Source organism: Talpa europaea (genome assembly GCF_964194135.1).
Source record: "Talpa europaea genome assembly, chromosome: 11".
Lineage (NCBI taxonomy): Eukaryota > Metazoa > Chordata > Mammalia > Eulipotyphla > Talpidae > Talpa > Talpa europaea.
Genome location: NC_140078.1, coordinates 91987648 through 92011431, shown reverse-complemented (window position 1 = coordinate 92011431; position 23784 = coordinate 91987648). Strand labels below are relative to the sequence as shown.

The following is a 23784-nucleotide window of genomic DNA, read 5'->3' as shown; positions in this document are numbered from 1 at the left end:
CACGTTCCATCACCAAGGCCTCACCTGGACAGCCCCTACCTGAAGGGGCAGTACCTCAGCTTGTAGCCCAAAGCTACAGTGTTTAGGAGCTCTATAAACCTTTGAAGGCCTTTAACTAATGGACCAACATTAATCATTTCTTCTGCTGTGCTGTAGTTTCAAGACTAGTCTTAGAGGCACATGCTTAAATATATTGCTGGACCGGCCTGCCCATGTCCCCCTTCAGGACTGTGGCTTCCCTGCGGCAGGAGCCTGGCTGCTGACGGCGGGCCTGTATGACTTCCCCTCCTCCAGGAGCCTGCAGCTGAAGAGAACTGCTTTGCCCAGGCCATGCCCCTCCCCCGATGTGCCCAATACAGTGGCCAGCCCCCTTGCTGGGGCAGACAATCTGGCTCAGAGGGCATCCTGGGCTCAGAGATTCCAGCAGCAAAGGTGGTTCCACTTCACCTCAGCTCAATGCTGCTTCTGTCACTCCCAGGCTCACATCCCGAGGCTGCTCTCCAAAAAGCTTCCTACTCATAGACCTTAGTTTTACAGTTTCTCAGAACTGCTGACCCAAGACAATTATTTAAAATTATTTTATAAGGCCTTCTTAAAAATATTCTCACAGGCCCATTCTTAGTTTGGCATGCAGTCTTTCATTTATACCCAAACCTGGGGACACAGGCCCTGCACGGACTGAGCTTAAGGAAGGCCTCTGGGAGCTCCATGGAGGCCTGAGGAGGGTGGGGTGGGGAGGTGGGGGTGGGAACAAAACAGAAGCTCCCAAAATAGCAGTCCAAGCAAAATACAGATGAGTACATACTCCAACTACCTACACTTCAGGTGATAAACGTTAACACAGGTGTATATACCGCTATATTCTGGAAGCACCATGAGGGAATATTCCATTCTCTCAGGCAGTGGAATGTGTACATGAAATCTTAAAACCTGAAGAGTGGGAGGTGGTGCTGGTGCTGGTTCATTTCTGGCAGAGAACAGTCTTTACCAAGGCATGTAGACTACTGGGACCACCGAGCTCGATGAGAGGCTGATTAAAACCATTAGCACTTCCTGTCATCCATATGTAATTGAAAATGACACCAAAACCCATGTGAAATGAGGTCAGGTCCCACAGAGCGCTTCGTTTTCATTTGGCGCTGACTGCAGTGGCTTTCGGGGATAGTGGCGGGAGGAGGGAATCAAACAAACTCTTTCTAGAAGTTGCAGGCATACTAAACAGGAGCTTAGCTTCCTCTTGGTCCCCTAGCTCTGGGGGTGGGGAGAGGGAAGGAAGCGCGAGGCGAGGCTTTCAGAGCAGGGACAGCTGTTAAGAGGAGTGCCTTGTTCGGAGGCTAAGGCCTCTGGCCTTAATCTTGTTGGTAGATGACGGGACTTACCGCAGATCTGAAGCAGGGAACCAGACTGAGGGTTACAGAGCTTGCTTGGATGTGGCATCTCTTGCACTGCCCCAGGGTAGAGGTTAGATGGGCTTACACCAAGGCTGAGGCGGTAGATAGGAGAGGTATTGAAAAGCAGAATTCCCAGGGGCACCTGATGGGTCAGACACACCTAGACTGAGCTATGAGCTCAGCTGAGCTGCTACCTAGCTGTGGGCCTTGAGCAAATCATTGACTCTCCACAAGCAAGCTGTGCTTCTCATCTGTTAAGTGAAGCACCTGCTTCACACGGGCTGTGTGGTGCCCAGTATGTGAAGAACGCAGCAGGCGTAAGCCGCATCGAGCCAGGCTGAGCTGTAAATGCAGAGCAGGTAGCGTGATCCACAGCGCCCCTGTGCGAGACCAGCTGGTCCGCCGTCTTCGGGAAGGTTTGTCCATGGGCTGCACTTCTTAGTGACCTCCAGTCGTCAGCCAACGGGCTCTAGGCTCGAAGACCAGACCCCTGCACACAGATCCCCTGCTGCTTGCTAAGCTGTGCGCTGGTGTGAGCTGGGTTATACCTTTTCCTCAGTGCACAAAGGTACTGCTGGACTAGCGAGAGCGGCATGTAGGTGTAAGGAATCTTTCCTTCACTCTCCCTTTCTGGAACAGTCAGTAAAAGTTTTGAGTCCCAGTTGTCATGTGTCCATGGAGATTATCTGTCAAGAGTCTGAGTTGATGAATGAGCTTTCTAGGCGTCAGCAAGGAGCCCTGACTACAGAGTGGCTGGGAAGGAGGTGAGAGGAAGGAGAAAATAATCAGTCAGCTCCTGCCATATACCCTGAAGAACATGTTCATGATCTTTCCCTCAAACTCAATGGGAAATCAGACAGGGACTGGGTGTCTCCCTAGATAGACAGGCACAACCCCTGTAAACCCAGACCAGCTGGGGGAGTTGGCCACAGGACACCCAAAGGCAATATGTTCAGACCAGGAATTCTGGAAGGTCCCAAAAGAGTGAAAGGGAACAGCTGGGGGCCCAGGGCCTGAGTCACTTTACACAGTGACTCAGGAGAAAGAGAGTTTCCAGGCCTTACCTGGTAGTATTTTGTTAACCTCACAGACTTGAGTGACAGACAGCAAGAGGGATGAATCTATTCATGAAAACATTATATCTGGTGCCATAAGAGTGAAGCAAAGCAGGCTGTCTCCAGGGTCCCCAGCCCAGCCTGTTCTAGCCTGACTAGGGGTTGCTGGATCCAGTGCTGGCAAGCCGATGTGGATTTATAATATCAGACGGATTGTTAAGAAAAAGAAATATAGCAGTGAGTGTGCTCGTTCATAATTTGACTTTGAAAACTTAAGAGGTTGGGGCTTCCCCGGTGGTGCAGCGGGTTGAGTGCCGCACTGTGAAGCTGTCTGCAGGCTCTGCAGCACTGGTTTGATTCCAGGCCGGCCAGGGAGATACCTACATGGTGCGGCAGACCTCCCCTGTCTCACCCACTGCTCCCCTCAGCAGTGTATTTCGGTCCGTCTGCTTACTCTGTTCCCTGCTCTGTCTCTGGTGAATTCTCTCACCCTCCAGTGCCTCTAACCTGTGCCCCAGTTCTTGTATAAATAAATAGGTCTTAAAAAAAAACAAAAACAAAAAACACCTAAGCTGTTTCCAGGGAATCTCACAGAGGTGCCACCATTACCACCAGAGCAGGGGGCATGTGACGTCTTATACCACCCTCACAGTAGCTGTTTTCTCTCTCGGCAGGTGAGAGACTGAGTGACCTCCCTAGGCCGCCCAGCAAGGCTATGATGGGTCAGAATTCAAGCCCCGTCTGACTCCAGAGCCCATCTGAGCCAAGCCGCACCACTTTGCTCCCCTAAAAAGGGCTGTGCCAAGTGGGCTGGAGGAAGGGGGGCTGCAATTAGATCAAAGAGAAAAATGGAATGAGGTCTTGAAAAATAAAGGGCAAATTGATATTGTTCTCAGTCCAAAAAAGCTCATCTATTCAATGTCTCTGGGAATAGGTGTTCCGCAAAAATGTATTTTTTAGCTAACTGATGTGTCTCCATATCTGTTTTACATACTATATTTCTCTTCCTTCTTAAAGTGATTATCTAGAACACAATGAAACTGCTTGTTCTGTTTCAGGATTATCATTTCTCAACAACAACCAGAATGAGCAAGATGGGGTCACTGACAAGGGTAATTTTCTTTTTTTTCAGTGTCCCCCCGCCTCTTGTGAGCAGGCGCTGTCTCTCTTTTCTGTTGTTACTGGGTCCTGCTCTAGTTGACTTGACCTCCCTTTTCTTGGTTCTACCAGTTTGCTGCCATCTGGTGTGGGACATTCCTGGAAGTATTTTCATCTTGAAGATCCACAGGGAAAGTCGTATCTAGGCAGGAGAGCTGTTATCACATTAGTGTGATTGCATGTTACTCCCCAGTTTAAAAAATAGTTACTCTCAGGGAAATGAACAAGCAGAAAGAAGAGGGAAGAAGAAAGTTGTTTTTCATCTGTTTAATGCCCTTAGTTAACTGGGGTTATCTAATGATATTTGTGTTTTAGTTTTACCTGGAGAATTTCAAGTGGTTAATCTGGATAGGGATTCTTTGACCTTTTTCTCTATTTCTCACAACCACCGTATAAATAATTATATAATGATCATCTCTGTGCATGTGTATATTTATATTTATGTGCATAACCGAAATATAAACACTGAAGTATAAAGTTTAAAAATTCCTATGGCAATAAGTTATGAAATCTAAATTTGTTAACTAATGGTCCCTCCCTTATAGAATAAAATTCATATACTTCTGTTGTTGGGAATTTTAAGTTCCCTTTGGAAGTAATGTCTGTTTGGGTATTTGTATGTGTGTGTGCTGGTTTTTAAAGCTTTTTAGTTTGTGAATAAATTCCTAAATATCTCTTGATAAAAGTTTCAATTTCAAAAAGTACAATTTCCCAAAATAATTTTGCAGACATCTTTTGAGTTAAGTCTTAAAAATGAAAAACTCCTGTGACATGTTTTTACAGCTGCAATCTATGCTGAGATATAAAATGGAACTTCCCAACAAAGAAAAAAATATTGATTGACCTTAATCTCACTTTATGTTCAATGTTTTTCTTTAAAAAAAATGGAATCTATGTATTTGTTGAAAGGCAAAGATGAAGGTATGAAATCTCATGAGAAAAAGAGTATATATACTCAAAGAAACATGAAAAGTACTGATATTTATGTCTTGAAATTTACTCATGACTTTGAAAAAAAGCTACTTGGTAAAGCTTAACTTGTCCTATCCCTGACAAGTATCTACTCCTTGTCATACAAAAGACAAGTATCGACTCCTGCAATATTATACGGGTGCTGACTGCAGTCGGTTTGGCACCTCTGATGAAGCTCTCCAGCTCCTAATATTATTGTTCATATTGAGAACACCTTGTTAGAAACTTTTTTGTTGCCACCATTAACTACCTGGACTCCCTTCTACTTCCCCTTGCCTCTTGACACTCTGCAGAAGTGTGGGAAAACTCAAAGTGACCTCGAAATCAGGGTAGGTATCAGTTCACTGTCTCATCATCATTGTCATTATCATCGTAGATCAAAAACATTTGGGGAGGGGAATCTCATGTCAATAAAGCAGCTGTAATCTTCCCTGTGGGACCGATACACTCTTTGTCATTGCATGGCAGGCAGGGGAAATCTTGAAGAGGGTAGCCAAGAAAAGAGCTGGTACCTGTGTAGGCCTGCCTGGGTATCTAAAGCACAGGCTGATATCATCACAGCAACCTGGTAAAGCTGAAGGGAAAGCCAGGGGCCAACAGAAATTGTTTGGTACATCATAGGCCAAACTCAACAAATACTTGCAGCATCAGTGAATGAGATGATCACACCACGTAATACTTGAACAAAGCCATATAACCTTCCTCTTCAAGATTCTGTTAAGACAGCCACACTGGCCATGTGGTCCTGGTCAGTGGAGAAAGGGCCGCTTGCTTATTCTGACTTCTATGCTTCTGACAGAGGTATGGACTGGGCGTCCTGCGCCAGGCATCTACTCTGGAGCAAACTAACTTAAAAAGCTAGCAAACTAATTTGGGGATTTTTAAATCCTTGTTTAAAAGTAGTCTGGGGTGGCTCAGATTTTATTTTTAGGAAACAAATTTAAGTCCTATGAATCCTCACTTTATCATGCAATCCATTAATATGTGCTCCTATAACTGCACTAATTGACAAAACTAAAGAGAAATCATTTGGCAATTATCCGCCTATACTGCCACCTTTATTATATAGATCACTTAGTAGATACCAACAAGAATGAATAGCAGCTTGCCATGGAATCCTTGAGCTGAGAAAGCTCTTAAAGGTCAATTACCAAAATATGGCAGAAGTTTTACCTGTGAAGAACTATATATATAGAAGTAAGATCTTATTCCTCTATTGTGGCTGTGTGTGTGTGTATGTGTGTGTTTTTAAAGTTAAGCCAACACATCGTTCATCTCCTAATCACAACATCTTTTTCTATTAATTTATAAAAAAGTATGAATATTTTAAAGACTTACCACAACAATAATTTAATATTAGTATCATGACTATATTATGTGGATACTTAAGAACAACATGATATGAGTTTTAATTAATGCTGCTATCTTATTAGTCTGAATTTGAAGTTTTTTTAAAGTTAGTCTAGGCTATCATTTAATAAATCCTTTCTATAGTATATTTATTCTAAGTCTATGTCATAAAAGATTAATGTAGCAACTTTAAATATTTTTGTTTTTAAAAATCACAAAATACGATATACAACTATTTTGTACTTCTTAAATTTCTTTCTAGATTTGAACAAATGATTATGGCATCAAAAGGATATCTTTAAATTTTAAATCACTGCCAATTACTGTATACAGACAACAGACCTGAAATATTTTAATGTCATTCACACTATAAAGCCTGTATTTAAAAACTTATTTCAATAATGTAGTATATTCAAATGTTGATTTAAAATGTTGTGCACCCAAAAACCTACATAATGTTATAAGCATGTTGTTTATAACATTAAAAGGAAAAAACTTATTTCAAAATCAATTTGTAACTCTTTTAGGTAAAATCTCAGTATCTCTGATTAATTCACACAATAATGTGCATACAAACATTATATCAATCATCTGATTTCAAAGCTAATTTATCAAATACTGTCACAGAACACCTGTGCAACAAAAAGAACACTTGGCTGCAACATAAAGTGTACTGTTAGGATAATCATAAAATATAAGATGATTATGTTTTACAAGGAAAGAGACTGGTGCAGACTTAATAGAAAACTCACACTGCAGTGAGATTTGGCATCATCAATGTATGACATGAAAGGGGACTTTTGTTCTACACAACATTGCCACCCAGTGGCTGAACGATGGTAGTGAACCGATAAACAGTATGAAGGAGGGTGAGCAAAGGAAAAAATGGAGTTTTGGTGATGATAATACTGCAGGCAAAGAGAGATACTACATTGCCATGTAGCTGTACCTTGGAGGTCAGTTAGAGTCTGGACAGGAACAGAAACCTGAGCATCGCTTCCTGTAACTACATCGCCTGCATTTCATAAAAAAAAGTAATTAGATTTCATAAAAAGGAAAAAAAATCAACTTTACTTTTCTCATACTTAATACTATAATACTTTATCAAGTTAATTACTAAAAATACACAACAGAAAAGACAGAACAACATCAGAAAAATATAAAATCTGTTTAAAAGGAAATAATTTTTAAAATGTGCTCCTAAACAGTTTTTGTATGTGCTTTTCTTAAAGAAAAACGAACAAGTTTCTAAAGCATAGGAAACGTTAGCAATCAAAAGATTTTGCAGAGCAGATTTCATTATGCTACAGATATTAGTGTGATTTTATATTTTTTTGAAAAAAATCTTTATCCAAAAGTAAGTTAAATGTCATTTATTAAGAAGTCACCATTCTTTTGAAATTGATTTCCTCCTATAGCGAATAAAATTTATTTTTAACTGAACTTGAAACCAGTTTCTTCAGTGATAAATACAAGTAATTCTAATTTCATATTAAGTAGTGCAAAGATTTCATAAGTTACCACATGTACTTACAAATGTCAACATGTAAAAATAAATCTGTGAACTGCATACCCTTTAAACTTGATACACTTACTACAGGCATGATTTCATTTACAAATTGGACCTGAAGTAAATGCTTAAAATAAATTAAGTGTTCAAATTTAAAAATAGACAAAGGAAATGGGGGGTGGGCAGGGCAGGGAGGAGGGCATTTTTAAGAAGCGAGCACAGGAGGAATTGCATGGAGAATCCAAGATACACTGTAAACATCTCGAAGAGATTTTTTTGGTTCTTTGATTTCCTTCCTGGATGACAAAGTTTGACACTGAGCACAGTACTGTCAACAGAATCACTCTCTAGATAGATCACCATCTGAAGGCCTAGGCTATTTTGAGATGAACAAACCAAAAAAAAAAAAAAAAAAAAAAGTCTTCTGAAAGGCACCGTATTTCCGACTATGATAATGTATGATTGATACTTGCTTCTCCTGAAGCATTGATGTATTAGTAAAAAGCCCAGTGTTTAAATGAAATAACACCCTCAGTGCCCCAACCACTTGCTAGAATTATGATTTACAGTCCAGTCAGCTCATCTGGAAATTAGTGAGTTGTAATTATATCATTCCCTTTAAATAACAGTACATGCATTTATAATTTCCTATAAGTGAAATAAAATCTATAAATAGGTGCATACTCCAAATAAGTGATAAACAGCTTACTGTGGAATTTACCTGGTCCCATATTTTCATAACACAGCTAACGCTCAATTCATTGATAAACAGTGTGCCTATTTTCTGTATGAAGACTGACAATTTTATGCTTAGCGTGCATTTTATTCTGTTGCTTCTGTATCACCTATCAGTGCGTAGAGACCAAAACCTAATTATAATATCAAACATCACCAGGAAAATTACGGAGGCGCATCTGTGCCCACCTCCTTCCTCCGTCACCCCATCCCAACACATCCAAAACTACAGAGTGCGTTTCGAGCAGCACACACAGGAACTTGGGGTTTTCCATACAACTGTTCCCATATGTGAGCACAAATAATGGAGAGTTAAGTAACTTATGAAAACCATAAGCATTTTCATCTTTACAAACCACCATTTGTCAAAACAACTTTCAAATTTTCCAGCAGAGCACACTAAAAAGACTATTGCATTATCTTTCCTCAAAGGGACTAAGTGGATGGCTCTGTTCTGAGACAGTCAGAAGTCATATTTCAACCAAGCCTCTTGGCAGACTAAACCTCATGATCGCTCATCCCTGGGCCCAGGTGACACACTTGCAGATCTGTCAGTGTCACTGCGCAGTGCCATACTGCTGGAAAACACTAGCTTATAAGAACCAGTGCTGGAAGTATAACTCGTGAGAGTTAACAAACAGCTTTCATCAAAAGAACCATAGATTTTCAGAGCTGGGAGGTTCCCTAAGGATCAATCCGACACTCTCATTTTAGGGCAAGGATAGAAAGGGTCAGAGAGGGCGCGTGTATGTGGGGTGAGGGCTAGGCTCAGTATTCACCAGCAGTGAACCAAAGGGCAGGCCGCATCTGCCTACACCAGCTTCCACTTGAATTAACTATTCTCTTTGCCTTTTGCTCCATTTCATTCAGACTTGTGTGCAGGGAGGGGCTTTGGCAGGTATAGTTCTCTTTAATATGAAGGTAGACATGTTTTTCTGTAGACTGATATGAAAAGAATGAACCAGAAATAAAAGGAAGAGTTGCCAAACAAGGCTACTTTCTCTAGCACAGGGATCAGTTACAAAATGCCCTAGTGATATTCATGTTCCAAAATGCTTGCTTAAGTGCTCTGTCGTCTCCTTATAACTGGGGACTTCGTTATCATCAATTGTTTCATCTTCATGCACTTCCTTTCTCACTTACTGTGATATTAATACTTGACATTTCCTTAGAGACACAACTTTATATTTCTATAGTCATTTGGCTTGGTTCCTCAGAAAATTTAAGCTACAGCATTAAGAGATTCTCTGACTCATTTGCCTGCCATCAGTTAGAATTACTACTGACTACAGCTTGTTATCAAAGCAATATTGAAATCATATTTGTTTAGAACAATAAAACAGTACAATTAAGAAATATATAAAATAACATTCATTTCCATTCTGGAAAGTGGGCATGTCTCCCGGCATTAAAATACATTTACAACATGTTAATGATTTGAAAACTCCTTTTCTTTAAATCATCTGTGATAGCTCTACATTAAAAAAAAAAGTGATTTTAAATGAGATCTTATGTAAGGTAAACTGAATATTCCAATAGAAATTTAAATACTAATTATATAAAGTCTAATACTTCACCTAGGCAAAGATAGTAACATGCTGTAACTAACAGAAGAACATACAGAGAAAATATACTTATTGAATAATACTCATTATTTTGTATCGCTGGGGAATAAAGTCTATTTAACTTAACTTTACCAATTTAAATGCAATAATATAAAATTTTTAATAAGTCTGGATGCACTCTTCCTAAAAAGGGCTTATGGAACAAGAGTTAATAGTTCCTACCAACTCAGTATTACTATTGTTACTGTGGACACCAGTTACTGAACACGGCTATACCACAGGGGTCCCTTAAGACAGGAAAGCAGCATCGGTCAGGATATTTGCCCTGACTCTACATGGTCCCAGACTCTCTGCCTTGTGAGGCCTTAGAATCAATTTTTCTAGATTTTCTCGCATCATGTTAATATCTTCTGCTTCTTTATAGATAGCAGGGTCCCATTAAAAAGACATGTAACTGTTTCCACTCTGCTATATGAACAGGGGGCCTGACACATTATCTGACAGGTTCTGAGTAAGAATCTGAAGGACTCTCATATGGAGAGTGACATGATAATCATATGATGATTATTAATAACAATAATAATTAATCAATGATAATCATATGATGTCCAGGTAGGAGGGGCAGCCTCGGAAGGCTCTGGAATAGCAGTGAGCACACCTGATGCAGCAGCAGAGAGCTGCCCAGTGCCAACAGCAGAGCCCTCATGCATCAAAGGACAGACTTGCCAGATGACCTCCTGAGCTTTCCCTGCTCTAACCCTCCGTGTTCTGACTTGCAGTTGGTGGACTCAGACACTGACTGCAGGAGATGCTGCTCAGCTGATGATGCAATGGCTGGGCCCACCAGCACATCCCACTGCAATCTCTTCTGTCAGAAGGACAATTTCACAAAGTTAGCAGACATTACAGTCAACTGATGTCAAGTTCTGTGTTGTGATAGTAAGTGCCAAACCGTATGGGTACCCACAGGATTCAAATGCAAGTGGCTATAAAAAACACCCTAACAAAGAACCTCAGAAAATGTTATAATGAAAAACAATACAGTATCTGATATTCCAACTTAAAAAGGATTTAATATAACAGAGTTTTCAAAATTAAGTTTTACATTCATTTCTCTTTGTTGTTGGTTCCGCACAGGTAGGGAAGGAAATCCCTGGCTGTACTGCACGTGTTTTCTTCAGATTGACTGGAATTTTCCCCTTACCTTTGTTCAGTTGCACTGGCATGCTTTCCGATTTCATCAGCCTCTGCTGCTGTTGCTGCTGCTGTTGCAAAGGGTGCCTGGGGGCCTCTGCTGAGGTCTTGGTGGGAACCACAGCTGTGGAAGAGCTGCCATTACTGCCCCCAGGCACAGGGCCACCCGCACTGCCTGGGGCCATTGCTGGAGAAATCAACTTTCTTCCAAAATTAATCAGGCTATTAGAGACCTTATTTATATTCAGGGGAGCGCCTTTGGTATTAGTCCTGTTTTAAAAAAAATGAGATGGAGATGATGTAAATTAGAGGACAACTCTATTTCACATATTCCGTTGGTATAAAAACATGCCTTATCTCCTTTGAAAAAGGCCATTTACAAGGTCAGCACTTAAAAATGACCACAGAATAATGAAATAATAAGATTCTTAAAGATGTGACTTACAGGAAATAGTCTTTTCACTTTTTATTCATTCATTCAAGAGATAGGACCTATTACATGCCAACAACATTGTGCTAGTCTCTGAGGCTACACTTGTCCAAAACAGATGGAGCTTCCCTCCTTGAGTTTCTCTCTAGTCTAGTAGGGAAAAAATACATTAATCAAATAATTACATAAATTAATGGATGCTTAAAATTTATGATGAGGACTAGAAAGGAGAAGCTCAAGGCTGGGCAAGCCTTAAAGGGTTACTACACAAGGATCTGTGAAACGAGGCTGAGCGTGAATTTCACATAAAATCTTCGCATGTGGGGAGTAGGATAAATTCAAACTGATTCTGAAAAAATGTGTCTGAGAGGCACGACGTAAATTCACAGAAGCTACATCAAGTTCATGAGAATTACAATCCACCCTCAGCCTCGATTCCAGCACTCCATGTCTTCCTTCCCCACTGCCCTGCTTTGCTTGGCTTGACAGCATTTTTGATCATCTGACATGCTATATACATATCTTACTTGGTTATTATTTGTCCACTGTCTCCAACCCCCATTTGAAAAAGAGGTTCATGAAAGCATGTGAACTGCTGTATTACCACACCTGCAGGGATTTGATATTCATGCACTGAATGGTGGTCATGTCTACCTATGGTCTTAAAAGTCCCTTCCCCTTTCACAGTCGAGGAAGTGTCCTTTCTCAGAACCAAGGCCAGCCTCGCCTTTTGGGCTCTGGACCCCATCTCTTCTGACTTCTTGAGAGTACTGCTTCTGCATTTCCCTCTCTGACACTATTTTCTCCTTCTCTACTATATCCCTCCTGGTAGCATGGTGTGTGTGTGTGTGTGTGTGTGTGTGTCTGTGTTAACTTCTCTTCTGACTTCTCATTCCTTTCTAGTTGCCACGCCATTTCTTCACCCTCTTTCCCCCAACATTTTTTTCCCGAAAGGATGACTTAAAACATTTCTTCAGTTTTTAACCCATTAAGGCCTTCTTGTCGTTACTCTGAAACCACTCAAGGTCACTGAGACTGCTACATTGTATAGCCGAAGGCATCAATCCACGCCCTTAATGTCATCTCCTTCATCTCACAAGCTTCCATGGTTTACCCTGAGCAGTGCCACAATAGGCAAATGGAGGAAACCAAGAATACACTGGTAGGTCCATAATCACGCAATATCTCAGGGTTATTATCTGGAAGACCAGACGGGATTTTAAATTATTTTAGTTGTAGGAGGTAGTTCAAGTCCATGAAAATGCCAAAGTTTGTGTTTTTCTTGCTCAAATCATAAATAGATGCTGAATTTTACACACTTTCCTTTCATGAAAGTAAGAAACTGAAAATGAAGAATCGGGGATCCACTTATTTGACTCAGTTAACTTGAATTTTACTATCATTTCCTTCTTTCAGATCTATCCGGTAGCACTAACATAGCAATTCTCCTGCTTTTTATAGGACAGCAGTATCCTTGGCATTAGCTGTAAAACAGAAGTGATCCACAGTTCTCTAAGAATAAGGAAAGAACACTATGCTGTTTCTGCAATAAAGTTTTCTCTAATGACACAAACTAATATTATGGCTAGGTATTGGAGACTTCCATTGTTTTGGAGATAGGACAAATCAAATTCAAAACCTGGAACTCAGTTTTACAAAAGAAAGATCTATTCACTTATACTCAATGAAACGTGAAAAAAATCATTTTAAAAATGGTTCTTTTTGTACCACCTTGTATTTTCAAAGAATAGAGCTGTTTAATGTCCTTCCAAAAATGGTTGAAAACAACCTTTCCTAACAGAGATAAAGATAGTGATTTTGCACCACTTTACTTCTAGTTTTTCAGCTGCTTCCTAATGAAGTCGAGCATTCTCAATTTACAGACACTAAGGTTAGCAACAGAGAAGGCACTCAATGCATGTTTACTGAGAATAAGAATGAATAAAATGAAAAGAATTCATAAATTCTGGATTAAGAAGGCATTCACCTGTGGCTTTGTATTCCACTCGGCAGCCTGCACGCTCTCCAATTTCTTGTGAGTGGTGGTAGAAAGAAGAGCTATCACGATACAGAAGTTCTATTGCATTTTAGTGTTGCCTGCTTGCAAGTCAAGATTCATAATTCACAGATATGAAGAAGTTATAATGTTGTTACCCTTTTTTATAAACAAAAATGTACTAGTCAAATTCCCAAATTACCAGTTGTAAAATTTATATGTTGATAAAAGTACTAAGAAACTGCTAGAGCATTATCAAGAGAATATGGTTAATGCATCTTCATTACTACTAATAACCACAAAAAAAATATAGATCAAGCTCATGCCGAGCAATTTTTCATCTGAATAGCTCTTAAAAGGGGATGAACACTGTCATCCTTTTTTGAGTATTTTTTTGTTTTTAACCAATTTCCTCCTCATCCAATACCAATAGCTTCCAGAATAATATTTTCTTTCCAAGCAGCTACTGAAGATGATTTTGTGTATTTTCAGATAAGAATGACTGTAAACTATCTGCTTGTAGGGAAAGCATAATGAGCACAGTTGATTTCTTTTCCAGGCACAGGAATTCTGATGACAAAGCTCGCTAATTTCAATCTTAAGTATGAGTCCGTAACCTTCTTCACAAGAATATTCAACAGCTTGCAACGAATATTACTGCCTGTGAGGTATACTCTTAAGTCATGTGTACTAAATGAATGAAAATTAATGCAGTTGTCGGAGATCTGATGGACAGAGAGGACTGGATTAGATTGCACAAAAGATGGGCTGCAATGCTTAAATAGTGTTGAAATAATAAGAGGACTTTGGAGTTAACAAGACATTAAATATCAAATTAATGAGTAATTCTGTGTAATCAAAGTCTTTCATGACTATTGTCTACTACATAGTGTTATGAAAATAGCACCAAATACGAGGGATTATTTTTGAAATTGTGTCAAGAACTTACTTTTGGTACCAAAGAACCTGTGAAGGTTCACTTCACAAGTAAAGTCAATGTCAACAGGGGCATTTTATGAAAATTCAAGAATCCTTCAAAATACTGTACCAGAGTCCAACCTGCTTCACTGGACTCCTTTGTTCAGTTCAAAGACTGAAAATGGGTGGATTCTGATGGCCTCTTCCTCCCCACTTGATCTTTTGCAGTGTGGCTTTCAAACCCACATTCTACAGCAAGAGCTTCAAGAGTCTCCAATGTCTTCCTAATTGCTAGTCTTGAGCTGTATTCATTGAACTTGTAAAATCTTTTTAAAGCTTGTTTTTTTTTTTTTTTTTTAAAAAAAAAAAACAACCCACATTATCACCTCTTTAAAAGTTCTCCATAACCTAAGCCATCCTGGTTTATTTCCTCATTACCCATAGATTAATTTTTTAGGTCTGATGTTAAATATCTAATGTTTGTTTACTTCACTCTTTGTGATACAATTTTTGTTAGCTGCTTATTTATATTTTTGTCAAAGAATCAGTTTTCAATTCACTGAAAATTATTTTTCTCTATATTCTAATTTATATTTTTCTTATTTCTTTCATGTTGTGAAAAGTTGAATGTTTCATTCATTCATTCTCTTTTGCAATGAAAGCATTTAAAGGTATACATTTGCATTTGACTATGGTAATGCCTCAGCCCCCCACTGCCCCCCAACACACACATTTTCAAAATAGTCTGTCATCTCAATTGTTAGCTAGGTGCATTTTAAAATTTCAGATGGTTGGGTATATTTGTATTTAAATATAGTATCCATTTTGTTTTATTAACCATCAGGAGAACAGAAGTAGAGAAACGTTCTGACTTTTCGAAGGGATTACAGAAATCATGAACTGGAAAACAGACTGTCTTCTCAAGTATTTTTACTAATTACTTGGAAATAGATGCAGTTTATTACAAGTAGCCAGTTTGTTCCAAGGCAACTTTCTCTTGTCTGAAGTGTTAAACTCTATTAGATTTACCAAGGAATGTCATGACTGTGGATATGGAGAATGCATGCTCAGTTATAGTTGAATAACTGTACCTCAAGCTCAATATTCCAACACCTACAAAGGCTCTTAGTGGGTGTCTCAAATTGGTTCACAGATGTGCTCTGCAGTCTATATTTTTAGGTCAAAATCTTCTGTCAACCATCTGTGTTGCCTGTGTGGACCTATGTTTTCTTATCTTTAAAACAAAGGGGTTGGGGCCTCCCCTGGTGGTGCAGCAGTTGAGTGCTGGGCTGCGAGGCTGCCTGCTGCCTTTGCAGTGCAGGTTCGTTCCCCAGCCACTGGAGAGGGTCCCACAAACAAACAAACAAACAAACAAAACAAACAAATAAAAAACAAACAAACAAAGGGGTTGAACTAATGATAAAGGACTGATCACAAAAATCTACAAAGAGCTGACGAGACTAAAAAAAAACAAAGAAAATAATCCAGTCAAAAAATGGGCAGAAGAGCTAAAAAGAAACTTCTCCAAAGAGGAAATACAAATGGCCAACAGCCATATGAAAAAATGTTCAACATCACTTGTCATCAGGGAAATGCAAATCAAAACTACCATGAGATACCATCTCACACCAGTGAAATTGGCACATATAAAAAAAACTAGCAACAACAAATGTTGGCGAGGATGTGCAAGCCGGTCCAACCACTATGGAAAACTGTGGGGAGATTCCTCAACCCACTAAAGATAGAGCTTCCATATGATCCAGCAATTCCACTCCTAGGTATTTACGCAAAGGACACAGAAACATTAATTCCAAAGAGCACCTGCACCCCTATGTTTATAGGAGCACTGTTTACAATAGCTAAGCTTTGGAAACAACCCAAGTGCCCAAAAACAGACAACTGGATCAAGATGTGGTACATATACACAATGGACTATTACTCAGCAATCAAAAAAGATAAACTCGTGCAATTTGCAGCAACATGGATGGAGCTGAAGGGATCATGCTCAGCGAAATAAGCCAAAAAGAAAAAGAAAAATACCAGATGGTCTCACTCATAGCAGGAATCTAGAAAACCTAAATAAGGGACCAGGAAAAAGAATAGCTATAAGAAAGAAAAAATCAAAATCAACAAACAACTATGAACCAGAGACACACTATGGGGGGGGGGAAGGAGGGATTGGGGTCAAAATAAGGGGGTTGCAATTGTATGGGGAATATAAAAATAAAATTAAAAAATAGAACAAAGGGGTTGAATTATATGTTATTTGTGTCTCTTTTAGAGAGAAAATTCTATAATTCTGACTTAAAGAAAGAGAATATGTACTTACTGAATTTGAAACCAAAGGCCACAGAGGCACCTAATATATATCAGCTAAAATAACCAAAATTTAAGAAAATCTCAGTAGGTTCACAGGGAGAAATATGAATTAAACTGATAAAATTTAACAAAGATCAACAAAAGCTTATGCTTTTAGGTTATATCTTTTTATTATCATACATTACATACAGAATACAGAGGAATGAGTTAATATGAGTTCATATAAAAAAAACAAACTTCCAAAGATTAATGTCTTGACATGGTCTACAAGGCCTATGGTGAATTTGCTGAAGAAAAATAAGATTCTCAGGCTTAACTGCCAGAATCTTGAGCTGTTTTCATTGAACTTCTAGATACTATGAGTGGACTACAGAGAAAAATCAACTTTTCAGTTAAGAGTAAGGTCACAGAGCAAACTACTATTAACAATATCGGAGAGAGTGGCAAACAAATATAGAGAATCACAACTTACTTTATAAACACATAATACATAAATATAAAATAAATTAGAAATATAAATATTATATATTTGATAAAATATGTGACCTTGGTTTTGTATAGAAACAATAATTTCCTTTGTATTCCTGTATTTTTTAAAGTTTATCATTACTGACCTACCATGGGTAGATTAGTATTAAAGATGAATAAATGAATTAGATTTGATTAAATATGGTTCATATTTGTTTGATGCTTACAGGCATCGGCCTTTTATTTGGATATTTTAAAAGGTTGTTTAGAATTTAAGATAGTCTAACATGTGAGCCAATACTGATTTATGATAAACCTCTACCTGCAATTTCTATAATTTTTTTTAAAGATTTATTTATTTATTTATACAAGCACTGGGTACAGTCAGAAGCGCGGGAGGGTGAGAGAATTCACCAGAGCCAGAGCGGGGAGCAGAGCAGGCAGAAGGACCGAAGTACACTGCTGAGGGGAGCAGTGGGTGGCAGGAGAGGTCTGCGCCCCATGTGGGACCCTTGCCTGAGGCCAGGGATCGAACCGGCGCTGCAGAGGCTGCGGGCAGCTTCGCAACCCAGCGCTCAACTGCTGCGCCACTGGGGAGGCCCTGCAATTTCTATAATTTGAAGGCTTCAAATTTTATAAAATGAATAAATAAATTTGTAACATTGTTGTTTTTTTTTAAGATTTATTTATTTATACAAGCACTGGGTACAGTCAGAAGCAGAGGAGGGTGAAAGAATTCACCAGAGCCAGAGTGAAGAGGAGAAAAGCCAGACAGATAGAGGACACTGCTGAGGGGAGCAGCGGGCACAGCAGGAGAGGTCTCTCGCGCCATGTGGGACCCTTGCCGGCAGCCGGGGATCGAACCGGCGCTGTAGAGGCTGCCGGCAGCTTCGCAGAGCCAGTGCTCAACCGCTGCGCCACCAGGGAGGCCCTGTAACTTTGTTTTTAAACTTCTTAAATTCTTTAACTCTGAAGTTGAGTGTATCAAATTTGTTCCAATGAAAGAAATAATTCTGATTTGTCTGCCATATTGTGAGGTTTTTGGTATCTTAGAAAATGAACTCTAGGGCCTCCCCGATGGCGCAGCGGTTGAGCACTGGGTTGCGAAGCGGCCCGCGGCCTCTCCGGCGCAGGTTCGATCCCCGACTCCTCCCAGGCCACCGGAGGAGGGTCCCACATGGCGCGCAGACCTCTCCTGCCGCCCGCTGCTCCCCTCAGCAGTGTACTTCAGTCCTTCTGCCTGCTCTGCTCCCCACTCTGGCTCTGGTGAGTTCTCTCACCCTCCGGCGCTTCTGACTGTACCCAGTGCATGTGTAAACAAAACAAACAAACAAATAAATAAAACATGCCTCTATTTAAAAAAAAAATCTATTAAAAAATGCAACTGATTTAAAAAAAAAAGAAAATGAACTCTATATCTAAAGAAACTCTTGATTTTATAGGAGTTAAAACAAAATGAAAAGTTAGCTTGCTATTATATATTCATTAGGAGTCTGACTTTCAAGTGAAACATCTGTTTTCTTTAAGCCATAAAAACTATATTTTTGTAGGTGGCAGGTAAATTTTTGTCAATGTGATGTGAGACAAAAGGAGTAATTCTTGTTAGGAATAAAAATGCTGGCCTTAATGAGTAGGTGGGATATAAGATAGACTGCAGAGCTTACCTAATTGGGTCTGAACACACTTTATAATACTGCTTATACTGACATAACAAATAGTAAGCAATCACATTAATCATGGTATATAAAATCATTAAACTCTCCTAAGATGTGTATAGGAATAAATATTGAGTTTTCTATTTCTAGAACAGTAGTTTTCAACTAATTTATTTTTCTGACTCAGTATGTCTGAGGAATATGAATCTCTCCAGTTAGTACCCATGTCCACAACAGCAGAGTCTTTAAAGAGTCAGGGAGTCCTGGTTTAGGGGAGCACATAAGAATGGAAGCAGGTATAATTGTGAGATGTCTACCTGATGGGGAGTTTTGCCCACTTCATTTTTCTTCCCTCACTTTGAAAATCACTATACACACACACACACACACACACACACACACATATACACACACACAATAAAAAAACAAACAAACACAAGGAGTGCAGTTAATTATATGTCCTAAATAGTTAGACTTTTGAGGCAGGACGTGCAGAAGCCAAAAAGAAAGAAAGAAACGTGTGAGTCCATGGAAAAGTTCAAGGGACAGGCACATTTTAAAATATGTGGAAGGAACAGGTTTAAATGTGAAAGATTTATTCTTACTTAAAAAAATTATAAGATGGGCCTCCCTGGTGGCGCAGCGGTTAAGCGCTGGGCTGCGAAGCTGCCCACAGCCTCTGCAGTGCCGGTTTGATCCCCGGTCAACGGGCAAGAGTCCCACATGGTGCGCAGACCTCTCCTGCCGCCCGCTGCTCCCCTCAGCAGTGTACTTCCTCACTCTGCCTGTTCTACTCTCCGCTCTGGCTCTGGTGAATTCTCTCACCCTCCCGCGCCTCTGACTGTACCCAGTGCTTGTATAAATAAATAAATAAATAAATAAATAAATAAATAAATAAATAAATAAATAAATCTTTAAAAAACCAAACCAAAAAAAAAACTATAAAACTTATTGAGAGTTTGAAGACATCATGTGTATTAATGGATTAAATAATACAGTAATATTAAGATGTTAGTTCCTTCCAAATTAAAGTCACTGTAATTCCAATCAAAATCCGAATAATTTTTACAGAAATTGAGAAGTTGATTCTACTAAAATTTATATGGAAATGCAAAGAATCTACACTAGCAAAAATAATGAAACAGTATAAATATGGAAAAAATGGAGTACGTAAGATCAAGACTTGCTAAACAGTTAAGTAATTATACCAGTGTGGTTTAAAAGCCAGTGTGCAGAAAGCATATAGAACATTCAAAAGTATATATACACATATACAATCAATTGATTTTCAATCCAGTATCCAATTTGATTCAAAAGGAAAAGGGGAAAAATTAAACAAAATGGTAGTGAACTGGTGGCTGTCCATACAGAAAAAGGATCTTAATTTTTTGCCACATTCCATACACAAAAATTAATTAGAGGTGGACCATAGATTTAAATACAAAAATAGTAGAACCAAAGAAATTTTAGAGTAATATAGACTATCTCTGAGACCTTAAAGGATTAACTCTGCAGGACTGGGCTCCCCAAATCCTGCACATTCCAAACTTGTTAGCTTTGGCCTTTGACTTACTCCTGCGAAAGAACCTCCATTTCTTGAAATACCTTGCCTGATAAGAGTGTGTATGTACACTTTGGACATGAGGGCTACACTAAATAATTATACTAACAATGGGATTTATCATGAAAGTCATTTTTTGTTGTTGAACCTGCCACACTACGCCAGTTTGACTTCAAGGTTTAAGTGAGATTCCCTGGTTGGCAACACTTCACAGGTATTGTTACACACCCTTCCTGGGAGAATTATGAACTCTAATGGCCAAGAACAACAGGAAATTTGTACCTGGTTTCTCCTAGGCTCCAACCATCATCCTGTCCTGACTTTAATCTGTTTACTTTTGCTATAATATACTGTAACCCAGAGTGTAATAGCTTTTCTGAGTTCTGTGAGTTTTTCTAGCTCATTGAAGCAGATGGTGGTCTCAGGAACTCCCACAGTGGAGACTAAGGATAGGTAAAGATTTTTTAAGTAGAGGCCCTAGAAAAGGCAACATATGTAGTAAAAAATCTGAAAGTGGATGCCTTGGGAAGAAGTGTTCGAATTGACTGTAAAGGGAGACAAGGGACGCTAAGATGAAGAGCACAGTCACTCCAGATTGTTCTGGATGGTGTCTGCCTGGGTACACACCACTGTCAAAGCTCACCAGAGTTAAGATCTGTGTGTAGTGTACAAGTTATACATCAATTAAAAAAGAAAAGAAAAAGATCAATTGGCTGCGGACTCAATAAGAGATAATGTTACCATTTTACCTAAATTGGTTAGGAATTAATAATTTCTTTGAACCTTCAAAAAGAATACCTCAGGTAAAGATGAATTCATAGCACAAACTCTTAGTTACTTGAGTACAAAAATACAGCAATTGGTGTCCTTTAAAATTCTGCTGAGCTAATTACTAATACTGATGACCATGAAATTCTTAGCTTCAGGAGTATTAAGAGTATATTATTTCTTTACTGTATTTTAGCAATAAAATACTTCTGAAAACATGAACACATTATGTTAGAGAATATAATAAAGCCTAATTTAAAAAATCTTGTTGACCATATAAAATGTAAATTATCCAGGAGAAATTTATTTATTCAGTCATAAAATTAAACATTTGCTGAATACTGTGAACAGTGCCAAGTAGGCCCTGGGAATATGAAGATTTGAAGACCCAGATGCTGACATTACATGAGTTATTCGACAATTGAAGTTAAAAAGCATGCATTCATTTCACTAATATCTGAATTTGTTCTCTGTGCCAGGTACAAGGCAACAGCGATAAAAAGACAGATGTGGTCCATGCTCTTTGCAAAGCTCATATTCTTGTGTAAGATTACAATTGTTGGAAGAATCCTAGCGGTTCCTGGGACCCTGTATTTTCTCAGGATATTCGAGATAGGTGAGAACTGAGCAGAGCAATACTAAGCTAAGGCAGATCCTGACCCAAGAAGAAATAGAAAAAATTATCAGTCACCATGCAAACACAATGGATGCCCTTTGTCACATGAAGCTTAGCTGAGGAATGTGGGGTATATCTTCAGAGCCTTCTTTGCCCTAGAGTCTTCTCTCCCTGGAAGACTCTTCTTAAGTCCCATGCAGTTGTCCAGACAAGAGACCCTCAGCAGAGGGCCTACCTGCCAGAATTATACTTCTGGAATTTTTCATCATTGCTATCATTCATGCCATTTAAATTGATATGGGGCAGAGGAAAGCTGAAAATGTTAGCACAGAGAATGTTGTTGCTGATCTGATACTTGGAGAGATCAGGGAACCAAGTTTGGCTTCTTCTCTCTCTATTAAGGCCTAATTTAATCAAATACAAGATCTAATTTTGTGGATATGAACTTGATTTAGCAAGTTAGAAGACTTATAGCTGTGGGGCCTGTAAAAAGGCACCTCTAGATAAAGCGGCCTGGTCTCCTGAGGCACTGCTGACAGCTCAGGTGCCATTATTTCATCACCTCTGCAGAGCAGGAAGAATCAAACATTTTAAGAAATTATGTTGTGTCATTTTCAAAGCAGAAAATCCATGAATGTACCGGAATAAAGAAGATACATGATTCTACTCTTAACATAAAAGATTGCTGTATTTAAAAACTATGAAATTCTGTTCCAAGATCTCAGTTGGGCCTTTTTGTAGTCATAGATTCCTAAATCAACTAGATGGGCCTCTCTAAAAACTGGTCACAATCTAGATGTACTTTTATCTTTTATGGCAGCAATTTCTGGTTATTTAAGGACAAAATTGGATTTTTTTTAACACAAAATGAAGATTTGTGTTAAATTGTCATTGTGAGCTCAAAAGTTGAATGCATAAGAAATGCCAACTCCCATTTTTAAAATGAAATTTGCAAGTAAGTAAAATCAGAGCACAGTGAATATTACCCACACACGTAATAGAAAATCTACCACGAAAATACCTAGGCACTTGCTTTTAAAGACTTAATTATAGCAATCCATGGTAAAGCAGAGAAGAGAAATCAGGCTTCTTGATTTCTAGAGATATTCTTATCCACAAAATCACATGTCATCTTTGCATCCTCGTCCCTTATTTGGATAAGCAACACAAATAGAAGTGTATCGCCATAGATGTAGCACGTATTAGCCCCATCTTTCCTGGCTGCCTGGCTCCTGTCTATCCTCTACTTAGTGATCACTTCTGGGGGTTCCCTTCGAGTATATATATCCCCTCTGGATCATCCCCACTCCCTGTCTTGCTACTCAATGACAGCTTTAATGCTTTAAATCTTTGATAGTCTCCAAACAGCTAAGAAAGTCGTTGCAAGGCTTGTTGAGGCTGACAGGTCCAGCCTGGTAAACACGTCTTTGACCTTAAAGAGCTAAATGGGGACCTTATCAATGGCTATACAGTTACAATAGTTTTTGATCATGGATAAAGAATTGATATGATAAACCAACTTCCAGGGAATAACTTGGTAGTTATAAGGGTTACATGTAGACTTGGAAGAATTCTTTGGCGAGATTATCAAAGTTCTTCAAATTGGTTATTAACAGTATCTACACACATTTACCAGTGCTAGCTTGCTCATTCATTTACTCATTCATTCATTTTAGACCATTTTAATGAGGTATAGTTGACATACAAACAGCTGTACTTATTTAATATATGCAACTTGATAGTTTACCTCTCTTTGAGTAGTTACGAGCTACAATAGCCTTTTAAATATTTGCTGTTTGCACTTTCTCTATGAGTGCCTACTATATTCTAGACATTATTTAGGTACTGGGGATACAGGGTTAATAAGAGAAATGTGTAGCATATATCTGTGCTACACATGTATATATATATATACATGTGTAGCAAGAAACAAACAAATAAAAACCAAAGCAACGCACAACAGGTTTTTTAAAATATGGTAGAAATAATTCAGGTAGTAAGGATTACTACAAAACCAGACACACAAAAACAATAACAAAACAGAATAAAGGGACCCATGAGTTCAGACAGGGCAGCCAAATAAAGGTGCTCCGCAGTGATGATATCTAAACAGATTGAATAGT

General features: G+C 39.0%; 1 protein-coding gene across 2 annotated transcripts in view; it reads right to left on the bottom strand.

The window, feature by feature from the left end:
- Nucleotides 1-23784, bottom strand: part of TBC1D5 (TBC1 domain family member 5) — a gene marked incomplete at both ends in the record, with an annotated part of 237356 nt that overhangs the window by 46581 nt on the left and 166991 nt on the right. Inside the window, 2 exons of one of the 2 annotated variants that reach the window (XM_084248105.1) lie at nt 6876-6941; nt 10941-11200. In XM_084248105.1, coding sequence (XP_084104231.1) covers nt 6876-6941; nt 10941-11200 — 326 coding nt within the window. The remainder of the gene's footprint in view (nt 1-6875; nt 6942-10940; nt 11201-23784) is intronic. The other variant, XM_084248106.1, reaches the window with a different exon arrangement.